The sequence below is a fragment of the Dasypus novemcinctus genome, chromosome 3, assembly GCF_030445035.2.
Source record: "Dasypus novemcinctus isolate mDasNov1 chromosome 3, mDasNov1.1.hap2, whole genome shotgun sequence".
In the NCBI taxonomy this organism is placed as follows: Eukaryota; Metazoa; Chordata; class Mammalia; order Cingulata; family Dasypodidae; genus Dasypus; species Dasypus novemcinctus.
In genome coordinates, this window is record NC_080675.1 from 155,960,728 (window position 1) to 155,980,307 (window position 19,580).

General features: G+C 39.6%; 1 protein-coding gene across 1 annotated transcript; it reads left to right on the top strand.

Annotated features, from left to right (window-relative positions):
* The first annotated feature begins 2,799 nt into the window (after positions 1-2,799).
* Positions 2,800-16,243, top strand: SNRPA1 (small nuclear ribonucleoprotein polypeptide A'). The gene is made up of 9 exons (XM_004462107.5): positions 2,800-2,978; positions 4,928-5,075; positions 6,484-6,562; positions 9,597-9,643; positions 9,941-10,043; positions 10,649-10,728; positions 11,146-11,221; positions 11,868-11,961; positions 15,959-16,243. Exons 1-9 carry the CDS (start codon positions 2,897-2,899, stop codon positions 16,015-16,017), a joined length of 768 nt encoding a protein of 255 aa, XP_004462164.2. The 5' UTR covers positions 2,800-2,896; the 3' UTR covers positions 16,018-16,243.
* Positions 16,244-19,580: the final 3,337 nt, after the last annotated feature.

Below are 19,580 nucleotides of genomic sequence, written 5' to 3' on the forward strand. Positions count from 1 at the left end.
TTGAAGTTAGAAAGGAGTAAGTGTTAGCACAGGAGGAGATGAAAGATTCCTTAACCAATTACCTGTGCCAAGTTGATGATGAGTTATATTGCAAAACTGTGTAAACTAGAAGAGTTTAACAGGATATTATCTTGACAACATTTCAAGTTTTATTCACACTTTATATTTTTTTATTTATTTTTTCTATCTGGTTGTGTCATCAGGTCTTCTTGGTGCATCATTTTGTGGAGAGGGTGCCTGCATCTCACTGTGCAGATCAGGCACAACTTCCTTTTTTTTTACTAAGAAATCCCAGGGATAGAACCTGGGTCCTCTATATGGTAAACAGGAACTCAATTGCATGAGTCACAGCCACTTCCCTCACATTTTATTTTGATAAGAATTTTTATTAAGGTATTAAAAAGAACTTTCAGTTTTGAATCAATAGCTTATGCCTGAACTTTGAGTCTAAGTGTACTCCTGAGGAGCAGTAATCCAGAATATAAGTGTTAAATATCTCTCTGTCTAAACTGCTAAAATAAAATACCTGTTAATAACGTAATCACGGTAAAGGTGTAAAAGTAAAAAGTAAAGTACTAAAATGGTTAACTTCATTTGATATGTTATAAACTGCATTGGAAGTATTTAGAAAGTGTATAAAAATTAAGGGAGAGATTTCAGTATTGTCACACTCTCTTGTGCATTCAAACCAGGCATTCAACACACGACACAGTGCATCTCCATTTGAGTTACTGGCTATGTTGGTCACTGACCTCTAAAACCAATCTACCACATCTCTGGTTATGTTCCTGAAGTGAATGGTAAGTATGTTGCAGTTTTGGACTCCTGCAGCAGCAATGGCTCCATATAGCCAGGTTTACACTGCCTCCAAACTGGCTCTGTTTCATAGTGCAGAAGGGTGCTATGCACCAGGCCAGTAAAACACTGGAGCCCCCCCCCCTCTCCAAGGGCCAATGGTACTGCAGCAAGCTGGGCTGTGGAAGGACATACCAAGTGGAGCAATAAATACCAAAGTAATGTGAGTATAACCTAAGCAGACACAATTGGCATTATGGCCTACTCCCATGGAGAGACAATAAAACCTGGAACTTAGTTTTATTAACTGCATCTCAAAGTATAATTTGTGCATTGATCAGTGCATTGATTAGTATTAAGTGCTGTTCCTATATACCTGATGAATATGATAGTATCTCTTCTATTCTAGATCATATGCAGAGGGATACTGAACATGTTAAAAGTCTTGGTACACTTAATTCATTTTCTAAGTAATTAATGAATGTGCCTATAGATAAACGAATGGCTCTCTTAAGTATTGTCTTTATTTTGCTTGACATATGCTTATCTTGTTGCCTAAATTGTCTTCGTGAGTTTGTCTAGGGCAGTACCTCATCTCATACTTCTCCTAGCTGTCCTACGCATAACAACAACTGTGGGAACTGGGGGTAGCAGTTTCCTAGACAGTATCAAGCCCATCAGCTTTGGGAAGATGTAGCCTCTGGAGGCACCTGGACTTTCTCACTCCCATGGTCCAGTATGTCATGGCTGGCGCCCTTTTTGGGGCTGCTTACTATCATTTCTTTATCTAACTTTTAGTAGCTAAGTTTATTTCTTCCAGAATCAATGCTTTCCAGAACAAGGTATCAGTCATGCAAGGATTTCATTCAGTTCAAACCATGGTGCTGGACCCGCCTTCCCTCAACCTCAATAGAATAGCCAGAGTTTCACATGTGGTTAGGCATGCCCTACTCCCCCTAAACAGCAAGAAGCAGCTACAGAAGAATGACCATCACCCTTCAGCTGTTCGTTAAAAATAAAGGTGCAAACTCTCTGAGGGAGAAGTTGGGTAAGGTTAGTATAGGAAACAGGGATGGTGTTGGCCAGAATAAATCCCACCAAAGAACCTTGTCTCGAGGTCCAGTTTGAAAGTCCTGAGCTACTTTATTATCTACTAATGGGAATGCTGCTTGTATACTGTTAGACCAGCATGATCTGCCCCTTATTGTTCCTGCAAATTGGACAGCATGGAACACCTTGCCGACATGGCAGAATACAACCTTTCAATCTGTTCAGAACAAGACCTTCTCATTTAAGACTTGAGATTCAGTTTCTGTCTTTCAATGAGACTCATAATTATATTTTTTTCTCTTGTAAGGGAAGAGGTGAATAAGTCCAGGCTATGCTGTCTGTAACGGTTTAGGATGGTTAATGGCTGAGCCTGTCACCCTAGATTGCATCATCCCTATCTGTAAACCTAACTTCTGAAGCTACTTCCGTTTCTACACGTGATTAGTCTCCTTTGATGCAGCAAAACTTTTAGTATTCCTAATAAATGCTATCATATTTAAACTCCACTCCAATTGGGCCTGACACAGGACAGAAGGGCAGTCCCAGCAACCTGTATATATAAGGGTGACCAGGACCCGGTTCCCACACTGTAGCTTAGAGTCCAAAGTCCAGGACCACGACGGGAACCAGAAGTCCCTGACCTTTCACTGGAACCCAGAGGTTCCCAGCCCTCCCGGGTAGAGTGAGAATGTTCATAGTTTTCTTCCCCAGCTCCCACATTGCACTCATGTATGAGAAAGTGCCACTCGGGAGTGTTCACGGTTTGCTTAGCTTTGGGATGCAAATCTCTGGAATCAAGGGCCCTCCAGACCCCAGATACGTCCAGGAAGAAAGCCCAAACCTCAGCCATTCTCAGGGAACGCCAGGACCAGTGAACGAGTCCGGAGGCGTGGCCGTTCGATTGCTTCCGCCTGGTGGTCGAGCTGCGTGCGCACGCGCCGGCTGCGATTGGTGCTGTCTGGCGGCGGGAGCGGGGCACGCTGGGACCTATCGCCGGCGGGAGGCTGCGGCTTGCGGCGTGGGGAAGTCCTGGGAAGCGGGAGGCTGCAGAATGGTGAAGCTGACCGCGGAGCTAATCGAGCAGGCGGCGCAGTACACCAATGCGGTGCGGGACCGCGAGCTGGACCTACGAGGTGAGTCCGGGGCCTCGGGCGGTGGTCCCTGGGCCTTCCCTGGCCTCGTGTTGGAGCCTCTCTTGGGCTTGGATTCTGGGCGTCAGAATGACCCCGGCCTCCGCCCGCCCGCGGAGCGCGGTTCCGACTGTGTCATGTTCTGTGGGCCGGCGCCTAGAGGGGCTTTTTGCCTTTATTACCAAAAGAGTCTCCCGTTAGACACATCAGAAGCTTCTGTTGCCCGTCTCGTACTCGTACACACGCTGCTGAATTCATTGCTTCCTCGCCTATGCCTGTGGGCCTCTGTTAGACCTTTGGGGGTGTTTGCTATCTGAGCTCTTTGCGGGCCGGGAAAATATACTTATTAATTGTTGTAAACTCTAGTGCAAGGCGAGTGGTTTAAATACTTAAAAATGATATTTTATGAGGGGAGCGGATGTATCTCAGTGGTTGAGCCCCTGCTTCCCATGTACGAGGTCCTAGGTTCAATATCCGGTACCTCCTAAAAAAACGACGTTGTGAGGGTAGATAGGACTTGTGGTAATTACCCCGAACTTATGGCGAGGGAAGCCAATTCTGGGAACAAAAGCGATTATTTCTTTTTTCCAGTATTCTTGTTGGCTTTAATTGTCTTATGTTCCCTTTTATCAAAACATTTAAAAAGATCCAGGTGTTTTCACCAAGACTTTTCAGGAACGTGTTTCCAGCCACCACCACAGGGTGCTCTCCAAACTGTTGAGATTCCTGTGATATTTCAGCGCTAGTAAATCCTGGTCAGAAATTGGGAATTTAGTTAGCTACTTAACATTTCAGGGACTGCTCTAGAAAAAATGTAAAGAAAGGATGTGATCTTATCTGAGGATAGGATGATCCATTCCTGGCCTGAGATTTTCCCACAGAAGAGACAGGTCTCAGTAGCACCTCTTCTTGTGGGCTATCCTTTCTGATTAGATTCCTTGCTGACCTTTGGGAAATCCCAGAGCTTTTATTTTGTTGACATCACCTTTCTTAGAGAAAGATTCAGTTCAAGAGTAACTCACCGTCTTCAATTTCTTGCTACCTTCTTTCTTCTGAGGTGCACCCACTGTTGAGAACACTTATTTTGGTGCAGTACTTGAATGTACTTCTTACACATCTGAATAGTGTATTTTAGCCTTGGCTGGGTTTATTTCTTTTCCTAGCACCTGGCACAATAATTATGCCCCTATTAGACAAATTATGAGCATTTGAGTGAATGGTTCATAGGGTGCTTTAGTATGTTTAAACAATAGACCTTCAACTCTCAATTGGAACTGGGGGGAGTGAAGTAACTGGGAACTATCACATCAGGAGAATATCCTGATGAGTTCTTTGAATCTAGCCTGATGGAATGCAAAAGAGGTTGAGAACTGTTGTCCATATGGAATGAACGAGGCTTGGACACTGATAGTAGGCAGCTTGAAGTGTAGCTTGCTCTGGGGCCTTGATTAAATTGTAGAGCTTCAGTTTCTTTGTTTTATTTAGAGAAGTGAATTTGTAGAACAATTTTGTATAAAATACAGTATTCCCACCCATATACCATCCTATTATTAACACCTTGCTCATTTTATTTTTCAAGGTGATGAAAAAACTTAACTTGTGGGGCTAAATGAGAAAAATTACATATACTACTTGGAACAGTACAAGGCACATTGTCAAGATTTTATAAATGTTAGCTGCTAGTATTACAGCATCAGCATCTTCATGCCTACTGCTAGATTATAAGCTTCATAGCCATAGGGACCTGTGTCTTGTTCGACATTTGATCTCCAGTACCTAGCTCAGTGTTTGGCTTATTGCAGGTCCTACATAAATATTTTTGAATGAAGGAAAGCCTTCAGTCATATTACCATGAAATATTGTTAGTGTTTTAAGATTACTTTTAATTATGATACTGTTTTAACCTCTTTGCTTGATACTTCTTGTGTTTATTTTATTTTTTCATTTTATAGGGTATAAAATTCCTGTAATTGAAAATCTAGGTGCTACTTTAGACCAGTTTGATGCTATTGATTTTTCTGACAATGAAATCAGGAAACTGGATGGTTTTCCTCTGTTGAGAAGATTGAAAACATTATTAGTAAATAACAACAGAATATGGTAAGTGTCTGCTAGTAGAAAGTAGTTATTTTCTCTAGAGTAAATATTGCAATAATCCTTGAATAAATTGTAATGCATAATGCCAGTTAAATTGACATATTTCTTCTTAAAATGAGAAATTACCTGCATTTTTCCCATGGACATCCAGAAGTTTAACTTGGTGTTGGTCTAATCTTATTTGCATCTATTTCAGAAATCTTGCATATTTATATATTCATGGTAAGTTTCTAATTTAAATTAAAAACATGCTGCGTGGTACACATTTGGGCTTCTAGAACAATAGTTATAAAAATGAGAAGGATCACATTAAAGGGATATATTATACATGATTCCAGAAATTATGCTATTTTTTATCAAGCAACTCTCTCTTACCTTGCATCCTCTGCCACTTATATTTCTTTAGTTACAGTGTATTTCCATTATATTGCTAACTGAAATTGAAATCTTGTGACCCTACCTGAACTCTGTAAATTTTATAGGAGAAAAGTTACAGCAGGTATATAGATAATGTCTTTAAGAAAGACTGCGTGTAAAGGTTTTTAAAAGACATACTTCTCATAAGTTAATCATTCCCTGTGATGTAGATTTTGTGTATCTTGTATCTGAGCTGATAATGCAGAATAACTTGTATTTTTGTGCTGCCTGCATGGAAAAGTCTTGAAATGCTCTCTCACTAGGTAGTGTGCTAGTGGAAAGAGCCCTAGGCAGCTTTCAGAAGATATGTGTTCTAAAATCCTCCTGATTCTAATATTAATCCTGTGACCTTAGACAAGGTTTCCTCTTTGTACCTCATCTCCCCTCCGTCAGAAAGGGTGTTGGAAGAAGAATCTCTAAGGTCCTTTCCAAGTTGGAAGCTGAAATTCTCTGAGCAAAGACTGAGGTAGAGGGAAACAGATGTGGCGCAACCAGTTGGACTCCCATCTACCATATAGGAGGTCCAGGGTTCCATGCCCAGGGCCTCCTGATGAGGGCAAACTGGCCCACGCGCAGTGCTGGCCCACATGAAAATGTGGCCCCCCACACGGATGCAGTCCCACATGGGAAAGCCACCCCGTTTAGGAGTGCTGGCCAACATGGAGAGCTGGCGTGGCAAGATGATGCAACAAAAGACACAGAAGAGAGAAAATAAGAGACATAGTAGAACAGGGAGCCGAGGTGGCGCAGGAATAATCGCCTCTCTCCCACTCTTGAAGGTCCCAGCGATCAGTTCCTGGAGTTGCCTAATGAGAATACAAGCAGACACAGAAGAACACACAGCGAATGGACTCAGAGAGCAGACAACATGGGGAATAGGTTAGGGGGCAGAGAGAGATAAATAAATAAAATCTTAAAAAAAAAAAAAAAAAACTGAGTACAATTCTTAGCTTACTGACCTTATAAAAAGAGGAGTCTTCTATTTTTATTGTAGCCGAATAGGTGAGGGACTTGACCAGGCTCTTCCCTGTCTGACGGAACTTATTCTCACCAACAACAGTCTTGTGGAACTGGTAAGTTGTACAGGGGGAAAATGTATTTGGGGGAGGGGTTAAAGGATTTATATGCTTCCTTTATGATATTTGGAAAAGCCAGAAAAATTCACAGAAAATTATGTCATCAACCCTTTTTATTGTCCTTTATTAACTTTGGCCTTGAATCCTTTTGGGTTATAAGTGTTAGAAATATCTTCTCCCACTCTGTGACTTGGCTGGCCTTTTACTCTTTTAGGGTATCTTGGTAGAAAAGTTCTAGTTTAAGTATAATCCAGTTTATCAGTTTTTTTCTTTTATCATTAATGCTTTTGATGTTCTATTTAAGCTTTTCCTACCCCAGGGTTATGGAGACACTCTCCTATGTTGTTTTCGAGAATTGTAATGTCCAATATGTTAATGCTGCTTGTCACATGTTTAGTCTGAATTGAGATGTGCTAGAACTGTAAAATGCACACTAGATTTCGAAGCCTTCTTGCCACAAAATGTATAAATTGTTTCAATAATTTTTGTTTATTACACGTTGAAATGATAATTTGGATATTAGATTCAGTCAAACATGTCAAAATTAGTTTTAACCTGTTTCTTTTTTCTATGAAGGTGACTACTAGTAAAAATTTAAATTTCACACGTGACACACATTAAACTTTTCTTTTGGACAGTTCTGAGAAACTTTGTTTTACTCTTCAATTTCAACAATCCACCTATAACTGATTTTTGTGTGAGATAAGGGGCATTTTCTCTCTCTGGATTATTTTTACCTGTTTTTACTCTTTTTAAATTTTTGCTCCATATGGATAATTTTTAATAAAATTGAGTTCTATATTCTTGTTTCATAACCTAAATTTTTTTCACTGGGTATTTAAGTCCATTTTGTGTAACTTGATTTTGGATTTTTATAACCTTGCCTCCTATTACCCTGATTGTTTAGAATGAACTATATGTTCCTTTTCTTGGTGGCCAGGGTCCATAGCTTCCCTTAGATTTTCAAAGAGGGTGCTTAACTCCAAAAGTAAGAAAGAACCACCCTGAGGTCACATCCCTTCTGAAATGTATGAGATGCACATTCATAGAGAATGTGTCACATATAGGAACTGTTAGAGAAATTATAGTTGTATTTTAAATTTCGCAAAGATGAAGGCTGATGCTAATTATTTTTTTTATCTGTCTTAGCAATTATTACAAGAGGTGTGTTAAAATCTCACATTTTGATAGTGGATTTGACTATCTTCCTGGAGTTCTATCGATTTTTTTTTTTAAGATTTATTTATTTATTTATCTCCCCTTCCCCCCCACCCTGGTTGTCTCTTCTCTGTGTCTATTTGCTGCATCTTCTTTGTCCTCTTCGTTTTTGTCAGCGGCACGGGAATCTGTGTTTCTTTTTGTTGCGTCATCATGTTGTGTCAGTTCTCCATGTGTGCTGCGCCATTCCTGGGCAGGCTGCACTGGGCGGCTCTCCTTATGGGGCGTACTCCTTGTGTGTGGGGCTCCCCTACAGAGGGGACACCCCTGTGTGGCATGGCATTTCTTGCGCACATCAGCACTGCACATGGGCCAGCTCCACACGGGTCAAGGAGGCCCGGGGTTTGAACCGCGGACCTCCCATGTGGAAGACGGACGCCCTAACCACTGGGCCAAGTCCACCATCTCTATCAATTTTAGTTTCATATATTTTAGGTTTCCTTATTTGATACATGCAAATTTTTAGTTTTTAATGTCTTCCTGGTAAACTGTACCTTTATTATGTTGTGATCCTCTTTATCCCTACTAATGCTTTTTTACATTAAGGTCTATTTTATCTGATACTAATACACTAAAACAAATTTATTTTGGTAAGTAGTTGCATGATAAATGATAAATCTTTTTTTATTTTTTTGAACAGGAAAAAATTTTTAATTGATAACATAAAGTTGGCCATTTTCACCATTTTTAAGTGAACAATTCAACAACATTAATTGCCTTTATATTGTTGTGCTGTCATCACCAGCTTCAGTTACTAAAACTGCATGATAAATTTTTTTCCATCCAAAATTTACTGTCAGTTTTTCTGAACCTTATATTTTAGATTTGTCTCTTAAAAACAGCATATGGTTAGAATATTTTTTAAATCCAGTCTGAAGTATGTCTAAATGAAGGAGCATTTAGTCCATTTATTTATTTAGTTATTGTTTTAGTCCATTTTACATTTAATGTGGTTACCCTTATTTGAATTTGTCTTTTTTTGGGCCTTTCTGTTTGTCCCACCCATTCTGCATGTCTTTTTTTCTCCTTTACTGTTCTTTTGGGTGTTTTTGTCATTTCCTTTTCCCTCTAATGGTTTAGAAATTATTCATTCTATTTCTTTTCTTCATCAACACTCTAGGAATTAAAACGCGCGTATTTGTCAGGTCTAAAATTAACCAGTCCTCCTAAATAATATAGAGACCTGAAACATTTCATCTCTCCCCTAACTTGTTACACTATTTATTTATTTATTTATTTTTGTTAAACCCCACAAGACATGATCATTTTGTTTTATACTGTCATTGTGTATGTGTATAGTGAAAGTTGTCACTTTTTGGACCATCCGTTAGGTTTCATCTAGAGGTGATATGCCAGGGGCCAGCTCTAGAGCTTTCTGTGGTGGTGTTTGTAAAGTATGCAAAAAACAGCAACTTAGTTTATAAGAACTCCTATGCAAAAAGAGCAGCTTAGTTTATGCGAACTCCTGGCTGTGTCCCCTTCCCATTTATCTGTATTTTATCTCATTGTCTCTCTTGTCCCTCTACTCAATTTGGATCTTTTGTGGTAGTTTCTCCTTAGTGTAGAAGAAACTTTTTGTCTTATGCTGTTGACACAGTAGCTGTAAATGCCAAAGATTTTAAAGTTAAGAAGCTCAAATATTCACCATTAAATAGACATTTATTAAACAAAGTGTTGTGCTAGTATTGTGCTAGGTGCTAAAGCAATAAAATAAAAAAATAAAAGGCAAGGTGGTGTCCTTGCTCTAAAAGTACCCACTATTTCAAACTATCAAAATAATGCATTGTTTTTCCTTGTGGTGATTATTTTACAGGGTGATTTGGACCCTTTGGCATCTCTCAAGTCACTGACTTATCTAAGGTATGGAAATTATTTGTGGTGGTGAGAGAACTAATGAAGTCCTTTAAAATAACACATTTATCAGCATTGACCTTAAAGCAATCAATTTTTAAAAAAATACTTTAAAAAAAACACCGAAAATGTTTTCTTTGGGCCCCTGTGCTCTAAAAGTTTTTCCTTGTGTTATTTAAATTATGACTTTGAAAGGTGTGAAGAGTAACATTTTTCTTGATTTATAGATTTGTTAGACTTTATTCACGTGGGCCTCTTGAATACTTTGTCATGAACAGATTTAGCCTTATATTCCTTTTCTTACAGTATTCTCAGAAATCCTGTTACAAATAAGAAGCATTACAGACTATATGTAATTTATAAAGTTCCACAAGTCAGAGTACTGGATTTCCAGAAAGTGAAACTAAAAGTAAGTATTAATGTTATTCTGTTCATTGTGAGTCGTGATAGAGTTGTGTGTTTTACTTTTAATCTTTTTTACTGACTTTTTAAATTCCCTGTTCAAATAAATTTCACTATCAGTTTGTATTAAAAATGTGGGGAAGAAAATATGAAGACAGATTTTTTTTTCCTTCACATCTCTGATCTCCCTTAGTTACTCCCTTAGTTTCTGATAAGGCTTTGAGTTTAAGCTCTTTTATGTACTGTTGGTCATTCCAGTAGTTGGCAAAATTTTGGGGCCACAGTGCACACTGACAACAGGTTATTTATTTGGATATATCCCAGTTTGGAGCTTAATATGATATTCCATTTTTGAGCCACTCTAATGAGAATGTTTTTTCTCCTTTATCAGGAGCCCCTTTTTTCTTTACCTTCTTAGTTCCTATAGAGCCCCTCCTTAAAGCCAGGAGAGAGGACTTTCTTCAGGAAGCTTTTAAGTTGAAATTGGCTCTTCGGTATTTGTTACCAGCCCAAAGTATCACAGGAGAGTTTTCTTCCATGTTTTCTGAGGAGTGCATCTACATGCATGTGGTATTCCTGTTTCCATTAACTGTGTGTGTGGTGTCGCTGTAGGAGCGTCAGGAAGCAGAGAAAATGTTCAAGGGCAAACGGGGTGCACAGCTTGCAAAGGATATTGCCAGGAGAAGCAAAACGTAAGAGACGGATATCCAACTTAACTCCACTTCACCTTCAGAAACACTACATGACCAGCAGTCTGCCTCTTGCAAAATTAAGCAAAACAACCATGGCTAATATGGTATGAAATTTAGGTGCTGGTGGTCCATGGCCAGCAGTGCCCCATACATCACATGAAATATCTTCCAGGTTAGCAGAGCAAATATTTCAGTATTCACTCTTATTATGATGTTATATACTTCCTGTTTTCTCTATAGGAAGATGAACTGGTGGTGTTTCTGAAGGAGAGAGTTCTTGTATCAGTTTGTTAACAAAGATAAGATACTACACTGGTTGAATTACTTTCAAAAACTTTTGAAAGTAAAAGAGAAGCAACTTGTATTGGTCTGGATTCAACAGTTATGTTGTTCTTTCCCTCTCGCCCACCGCCTCAGTTTTAATCCAGGTGCTGGTTTGCCAACTGACAAAAAGAAAGGTGGGCCATCTCCAGGGGATGTAGAAGCAATCAAGGTAATGTGTTAGGACCCTTGAATTGGAGAGAGCTGAGATGTGTTCAGGACACAAAGCTGTATAATAAACCAATTTCTGAACATTGCAGATTCTAAGGCCTACAGTTATTACAATAAAGATATATTTATGTAAGGAGCTTAAAGTTAGTATTTGACCAGACTTTGACTTAAATTAACTGTGTGAGCCAATCAAAGTCGAGGCAGCTCTGATCTTTCTCGTTTTTCCAGGATGCATTTATTATGAGGCACTTAGAACAGTTAGTTACCTTTGGTATCTTGGCTCAGTAGTTGCCTTAAATTTTAGTTTGAAATATTTGCTGCCTCTGACACATACTTTTTGATATCAATGGAAAATCATATTTTTTTATAATATATAATTCCAAATATAGGTATTCAGCTAATATTTTAGGACATGTGGAGTGATTATTTGCTCTTTTTTCCAAGAGAGCCTACATCTTTTTACCAATTTTAGAAATTGGTGATTTGGTTTCTGGGTTTATTTCAGTGTGCCAATAAAATTCTTCCCCCATCACAGAACTACTTAATGTTCTAACATAAAAGTTGCTCTGAATTTCTGTAGATGTTTTCTGAGTGATTGGTACTTAGTTTAAATTAATTGGCTATCTCCATTATGTTCTGTCATCTAGAATGCGATAGCTAATGCATCCACTCTGGCTGAAGTGGAGAGGCTGAAGGGACTGCTGCAGTCTGGTCAGATACCTGGCAGAGAACGCAGATCAGGTCAGAAAAGTATATTCTGTCTTTGTACTTCCAAATGAATGTTAACCCTTTAAATGTTGTTTGAAAATGAAGACATTATTTGATAAAGTATGTTAAGTCAAAGGAATGTGGGTTTTTTTGTGTAAAAGTTGAAGCAAAGATTATTTATTTCAGAGCCATAGAATGAAGCCGAACCCTGGAGTTAGTAGGGTGGACTTTTACCCTTACATAGAATAGCTTAGTCGTTGAGAACACAGGCTCTGACACAAACCTTAGTCTTACCAACTATGTCCTTGGGCAAGTTTCTTAATCCCACCAAGCCTGTTTGCTCATCTTTAAACCAACCTGGTATAATAATGGTACCTACCCCAAAAGGTTGTTTGGAGGATTGAGTGAGATACTCTAGGTGTAGCAGCACAGAGTATGACATAACTGGTTTTTTTTTTTTTTTAATTAATTAATTTATTTATTTCTCTCTCCTTCCCACCCCACCCCCAGTTGTCTGTTCTCTGTGTCTATATGCTGCGTGTTCTTCTTTGTCCGCTTCTCTTGTTGTCTGCGGCACAGGAATCTGTGTTTCTTTTTGTTGCGTCATCTTGTGACAGCTCTCCGTGTGTGCGGTGCCATTCCCGGGCAGGCTGCATTTTCTTTCACGCTGGGTGGCTCTCCTTATGGTGTGCACTCGTTGCGCGCGGGGCTCCCCTATGCACGGACACCCCTGCGTGGCACGGCACTCCTTGCGCCCATCAGCACTGTGCATGGGCCAGCTCCACACGGCTCCAGGAGGCCTGGGGTTTGAACCACAGACCTCCCATGTGGTAGATGGACGCCCTAACCACTGGGCCAAGTCCTCTTCCCAAGTAGGTTTTTGATAAGTGTTAGCTTTTCTAAATATTTGAGTATCTACTTTATGTCAGGTAATAGATTGGGCACTAGGGATATAATAGTTTAAAAATGCTCAAATAAATGCATATTATAAGTTTTGATACAAATGTAACTGGGGAATTCTGTCTGGCTTGGAGGCTTGTGTAATGTTAACCTAGAAAACTAATGTTTGAGCTAAGAGCAAAAAACCATTAAAATAACTTAATTAGACCAGTGGTTCTTACAGTGTGATCCATGGGTCTCTGAGGGTCTGTAAGGTAAAAACTACTTTCATTGTAACACCGAGATGTTATTTGCTTTCTTCATTGGGCTCACTGATGGCACAAGAGCAAAAGTGGGTGAAATTGCTAGTACTATAACACAAATCAGGGCAGTGGACCATGTGGCATTATTAATAGTCATATTCTTTGCTGCCATGTACTCTCAGTAAAGTGTTTTATCAGTTTCACTTAAGAATGTCCTTGATGAAGCAATGAAAATAATTAATTTTGTTAAATATCGCTTCTTGAGTACATATCTTTATGATCATCTGGGTGATAGGATGAGAGGTTCACATGAAACACTTTTGGATGCCAAAGTTGTACACTTGCCTCATGGAAAGCACTTGTATAGTTGTTTCAGTGGAGAGGCAGATGCTTTTTCAAACATGAATAAAGTGAGCCTGTTACCTCAAGGAAAACAACTGGAATATTTATTCCCAATGATAAAATTCAGAAAATGAAAATTTGTAAAGCTTGAACTCTCCACTATAACCTTGATAGCTTCCCAGTACTCGGAGACTTTTCTGAGGAAATCAGTGCTATTAATGGACGTGATTGTTTTGACTTTGTACAGTAAGATGGGTCAACATTCAAGGGAGCTGCATCACTCAGTCAATTGATATTTTCCAAATGTTAAAAAATCAATGGGTAAAATCTCCATTTAAAGTACAAGTTAAACCAAAGGATTTTCAAATAAGAAAGTACAAGTTCATTGATAAAGAGTTTCAGGGTCCGCATTGCAAACTAACCTTTAAGAAACTACTATTTTTCAAATTTTGACATAATATCAAAAAAGAATATCCACAGTTATTCTGTAAAGGCTACTAGAATATCCCTACCTTTTCTAACAACATATCTATGTAAGGCTAGATTTTTTTTTTTTCTTTTCATTTCCTTCAATCACAACAACATTGCAGGAAGCGGACTTGGCCCAATGGATAGGGCATCCACCTACCACATGGGAGGTTCGCGGTTCAAACCCCGGGCCTCCTTGACCTGTGTGGAGCTGGCCCATGTGCAGTGCTGATGCACTCAAGGAGTGCCGTGCCACGCAGGGGTGTTCCCCGCATAGGGGAACCCCACGTGCAAGGAATGTGCCCCATAAGGAGAGCCGCCCAGCGCAAAAGAAAGTGCAGCCTGCCCAAGAATGGCGCCGCACACATGGAGAGCTGACACAACAAGATGGCGCAACGAAAAGAAACACAGATTCCTGGTGCCGCTGATAAGGATGGAAGCGGTCACAGAAGAACACACAGCGAATGGACACACAGAGCAGACAGTGGGGGGGTGAATAAATAAAAATAGATCTTTAAAAACAACAACAACAACATTGCAGCAGGCGGAAAACTAAAAACTGATTCAAGAGTCTGGCTAACTTCCTATTAAGTCAGACATTATATAGAAATATGCAAAAATATAAAATAATGCCAGTCTTCGCTATATTTGGGGGTTAGATTTTATTTTTTATATAAATATAGGTATTAACATATATTTATTTTAATTATTTTCAAAAGCAGATTTATTGAGATATACTCACAGACCATATAGTCCATCCAAAGTGTATAGGCAGTGGCTTTTAGTATAATCACAGGGTTGTGGGTTCATCACCACAATCAATTTTAGAACATTTTCATTACTCCAGAGAAAAACCTCATACCCCTTAGTAGTCACCTCTCAATCTTAATTAATTTTTAAAATTCTCAATTTTAATTTCTAATATGATAAATATATTCCACATAAACAAAACTCTTGGATCCTGAGACTAAATAGTTTGAGTAGCACTGAACTAGACAAAGATAAAGAGGCATTCTAGGCAGAGGTTGCTGCATAGGCAAAAACCCTGTGGTTAAAAGGAGCATAACACACTTGAAGAACTGAAGGAAGGCTGTTATGAAAAGCAGAGAGAAAGTGGGACAGTTGAGACTACCATGTAGGTACATGCCACGCTGCATGGGTGAGGAGGGGGCACTATAGGACACAGGAAGGCTGAGATCTTTGGTCTTGAGAACATTAGAAATCTAGTGAAGGCTTTTAAGACAACTTGGATGACAGATTGGGAGAAGGCAAGTAAAACAACTTTGCTTATTTTGACTGCAGTATAACAGAATTATTGAATTTCCCCAGAATACTTCATTTGGACCTTAGGGTCTCTTGAGATTTTAAAATTTAATCTGAAGACACATGGAGGGGGAGAGAAAGACTATCATTCATGGTGATCTGTTTGCTGGATCTCAGTGGACCCAGACTGCCAAGTAGCACTTCCCTGTGGCATTCTTTCTTGGTAGTTTTGTGTTTAGAAATCTAATGAAACAGTAGGCTTAAACATGAGTTATTTTCCCAAACAACGCTAAAACAAAATTCCTTTTTTGGAATACATTGGCAAAAATACCCTCCATAAATTGTTGAACAAATTTAATTACCTTTTGATTGTTGTTACCATATTTCCCTAATTTACAGAGGGAGTAAAATTATTGAGTATTCCAAGCATCTGGCATGTAATTAAGTGCCCAAATGTGTTTTGAATAAGTACTCCCAGTGTCTTTGTCCATGATAGTGTGGCAAGAAGAAAACGCAAGTATAAGCTTTTTACCCTCACAAAAATTGAGTTTTTATAGACCAGAATGAGTTAGAATGGGAGGCAGTAGTTTTGATTTTTGATTTTCATAAAACACCTTGACAATTGACTGTCCCTTCCAATACCTGTAAAAGGCTGTCTCCAGACTATGAGCTCCTTGAGGGCAGGGGCTGTTTCTGGTTTCTTGCACCTAGCCCAAGACCTAGCACATAATAGCCTCACAGAAGGGGTGTGCACATACTGAATGAATAAATTATCTAAGATTGATAGGACTTTTTGTTTTGTCTTTATGCCTTAGGGCCTGCTGATGATGGTGAAGAGGAGATGGAAGAAGACACAGTCACAAATGGGTCTTAGGCAGTGGCCTGACTATATACAGTATGTGGAATGATGCCATCAGGGCATCGTTTTTGAACATGGAATAATAGCTTTGTTTGTGCCAGCAAAGTGGAATTCATAAGCATTGTTGAAATGTTTAAAACTGCTGCTGGTTGTTTTGTAATCCAAATCTTGAAATCTAAATGTCAATTTTCTACAAATGGTAAAAATAAAGGACACTTGTGGTGCTGCCAGTTGCATCTCATCATGGTGTGTTTGCAGTGGGGTCTATGAACGTATTTTTAAGTTGGAAGTATGGGAGAGAGTCACTTTTAGGTAGGCTTCCTACTTCTCTATGAAATGTTTAAATTTAAGATTCATCTGTTTTGCTGCCAGGGATTGTCAGTAAGAATCAGTGATCTCTCTGGTACTTTTTTTTTTGCATACAGAGTAATAGCTTCATTAAAGGCAGCCAGACTTTAGGCTTCCATGAATGACATCCTTTAGCCTTTTTATTTATCTCCAAACAGAAACATCAATACAAATTAATAAATTATCGAATTGAAAAAATACAGAAGGAAATGTGATTTTTGCTTGTCAGGTGATGGCATATGAGCAGAGGAACAGCATTTTCCAAACTTTAGGACATGGTAAACAGGATTCTTGGCTTCCCTGGTGGTTCAACTAAGGCAGTTTCCTCGTAGCTCCTAAACACTTGATGACATTCCTCACACCTTGCTATTCCAATTTAGGCTAGTCTAAAAAAATGCGTGGTGGTAGGTGAGCACTTGAACCACCTACCTTTTCTCATCTGCTGGCATTCACTATTCAGCAGCACCCCCTCGATTCAAAATCAATAATTTCCATCATCTTTAATTAGTGGTTCTTTAGCCTTTTCGATTTAATCTCAAGGCACATTGGGGAGAAGCAACAATGTTAGCAGCAATGCCTTGTACTCCCCACTAAGGTATTCTGCTTTCTTTGACTTGGGGTGATTTTTAAGCTTCCTGGGTGATTCTAAGTGTGAGATAGATTTCTAAATAGTCACTAAAGCATTTTCAGTGATTGCTGTTCGGCAGATAATGCTATTCAGTACTGTACCACTTCTAGTAAGGCATATACAGGATGCCTAAGATATGAAGAAACTGTCTTCAAGAAGCTGACAGTCTAGCTGGGAAGACAAAACCACAAGAAACACTGGTATTAAAGTTCAGTGCAGTAGCAATTAAAAGACAAAGCGGGACGTGATGTGCCTCAAGCCATTGGGTTCCCATCTACCATGTGGGAGGTCCAGGATTCGATTCCCAGGTCCTCCTGGTGAAGGAAAGCTGGCGTCTGTAGCAAGTTGGCCTGAGCGGAGAGCTGGCCAATGTGGTGAGCTGGCCTGCATGGCAAGCTAGCCCAAGTGGAGAGCTGGCACAGCAAGATAATGCCACAAAGAGACACAGAGGAGAGGCAGTAAGACATGCAGCAGACCAGGGAGCTGAGGTGGCACAAGAGATTGAGCTCTCTCCCATTCTGGGAGGTCAGGATAGGTTCCCAGTGCTGCCTAAAGAGACAAGTAGACACAGAATGCATAGCGAATTGAGAGCCGACAAGGTGGGAGAGGGGGGCAGGGGGAGAATAAATTTTTTTTTTAAGGCATTTAGGTTGTTGATGTGGGAGGAGTGGAGGGGTTAGGGTGTGGGGTATGACAAAGCATTCAGAAAAGCTTTGGAAAATAGATGGAACGTGAGCCTCGGGAACCTGGCCCTTAGATTTCCTCAGTTTGACCCTTTTTAATTAGTATTCAATTCAATTACTGCTTTTCAAAACAATGTACAGTGAGTCCAGAGGATTTTGTTAAAATGCAGGTTCTGTGTGGTAGGACTTGAGATTCCCTGGTGCTGCAGGTCAGAGGCTGGCAGTTGGAAGGATTTCCAGCCTTTTCACCGCTTCCTTAACTTCTACTTGACACCTTCTTCCTCTATAAACCGTTTACTGATGATCCAAGCCAGATGGGGTTGCTCTGTCTTCAAATCTTGTCCTCATTTGGTAGGTTTGAAGATTCAAGTTTATGATGAATTCTTGGGGCTTTTAGGCACCCAGGAAATTCCAGGAGATGGATTTATAAACACAAAGCCTTATGGTTAATTTACTTTGAGAGGAAGATAACTTAGTATCTGCCAGTTCAGGTTCCCCCTTTCCCTCACCATGGTGCCTTTTGGGATTAGAACATTGCTAAGCCTGCAGAGGAGCAGAACAGGACATTAGGGGGCCTGCGTTCGGCTGGATTAGAGCTTAACATACTCAGCATCTCTCAGGACATATGTCAATGAGTGCTTTTTTGCTCCCCACATAACTTTCCTATTAATGCAAGGTGACCTGTCACTTCTGTTTCTGAATGGACAACAAAATGATTCCTTTTACTTTCCAGTTAAGATGCAGGGAAGTTGGCCTCTACCATGTTCAAGAGGTTCCCTACTCCCATCATTTAGGAATCATCCCATCATTTATGAGTCTGGCTAGTCAGTAACCTCAAAAGTCAATTAAAATCAAGTATTGCTCTCCTAAGGTCAAGTTCCTTATCTCAAAACTAAGACACTCGCTGCTGCCAATGAGCGAGAAATATACTCCACCTACACTGAGCCTAACACAAGGTAATGGCTGCAGGAAAGAGTGACAAATTAGGGCCAACCATTCGATCTACCATAGCCACTGATAAGGAAGTTCTGGTTACTGTCCACCTTTGTCCTATTTTTGCAAATAACACTGAGCAGTTACATTGAAAAAAGTGTTTGTTGAAATCTCTATAGTTCTGGATAACTTAGGTGAGGTGATGCATCCAAATTAAAGGGACTAGGTAATACATAAACCTGACTAGGAAGAAAGAGTAACTTCTATCAAAGAAACCAAGAGTATAGAGGTATGCTAGGAACAAAAATGACCTAGACTCAAAATCTATTTAACTGAAATACCATTATACCTCACTGTAGTTTACAATAATTATAGAGGTACTTTTTTATGTATGTTTAGAATGCACATTACTGGGGAAGGGGTGTTGCTCAAGTGGTTGAGTGCCTGCTTCCCATGGATGAGGTCCCAGGTTAGACCCCTGTACCTCCTAAAAACAAAACAAATGAAAAAACCAGCTCTCACTGGGGAGCAGATTAGTTCAGAGGTTGAGCGCCTGCTTCCCATGTATGAGATCCTGGGTTCAATCCCCAGTACCTCTTTAAAAAAACAAACATAACTTTCAGTTCCATTTTGCATGGCAAATTTCCAAGAAAGAATTGTTTACTAGGTATGTCCACTTCAAATGCTTCCCCCCCAAAAATCTCAAGGTAACCTAGTTTTTAAATAAAATTACAAGGAGAGGGTGCATTCTTCCGTTACTGTCATCAGCTTCTCTGGGGCAATCCTTTCTCAAACTTTGGTTCCACTGCTTTGATAGTCAGACCAAGGAGAGTATGTCCTCTTTCCTGCCATTATATATGCCAGGTTCTTTCTTCAGTTAAACCTCTAGTCCTTCCAGTCTCCTCCTCTGAGCTGGAATTTAGCACTTACTATATAATTTAGCTTTTTTTTTTTTTAAACATGTGCTTTATAAAAAGACTTATTTA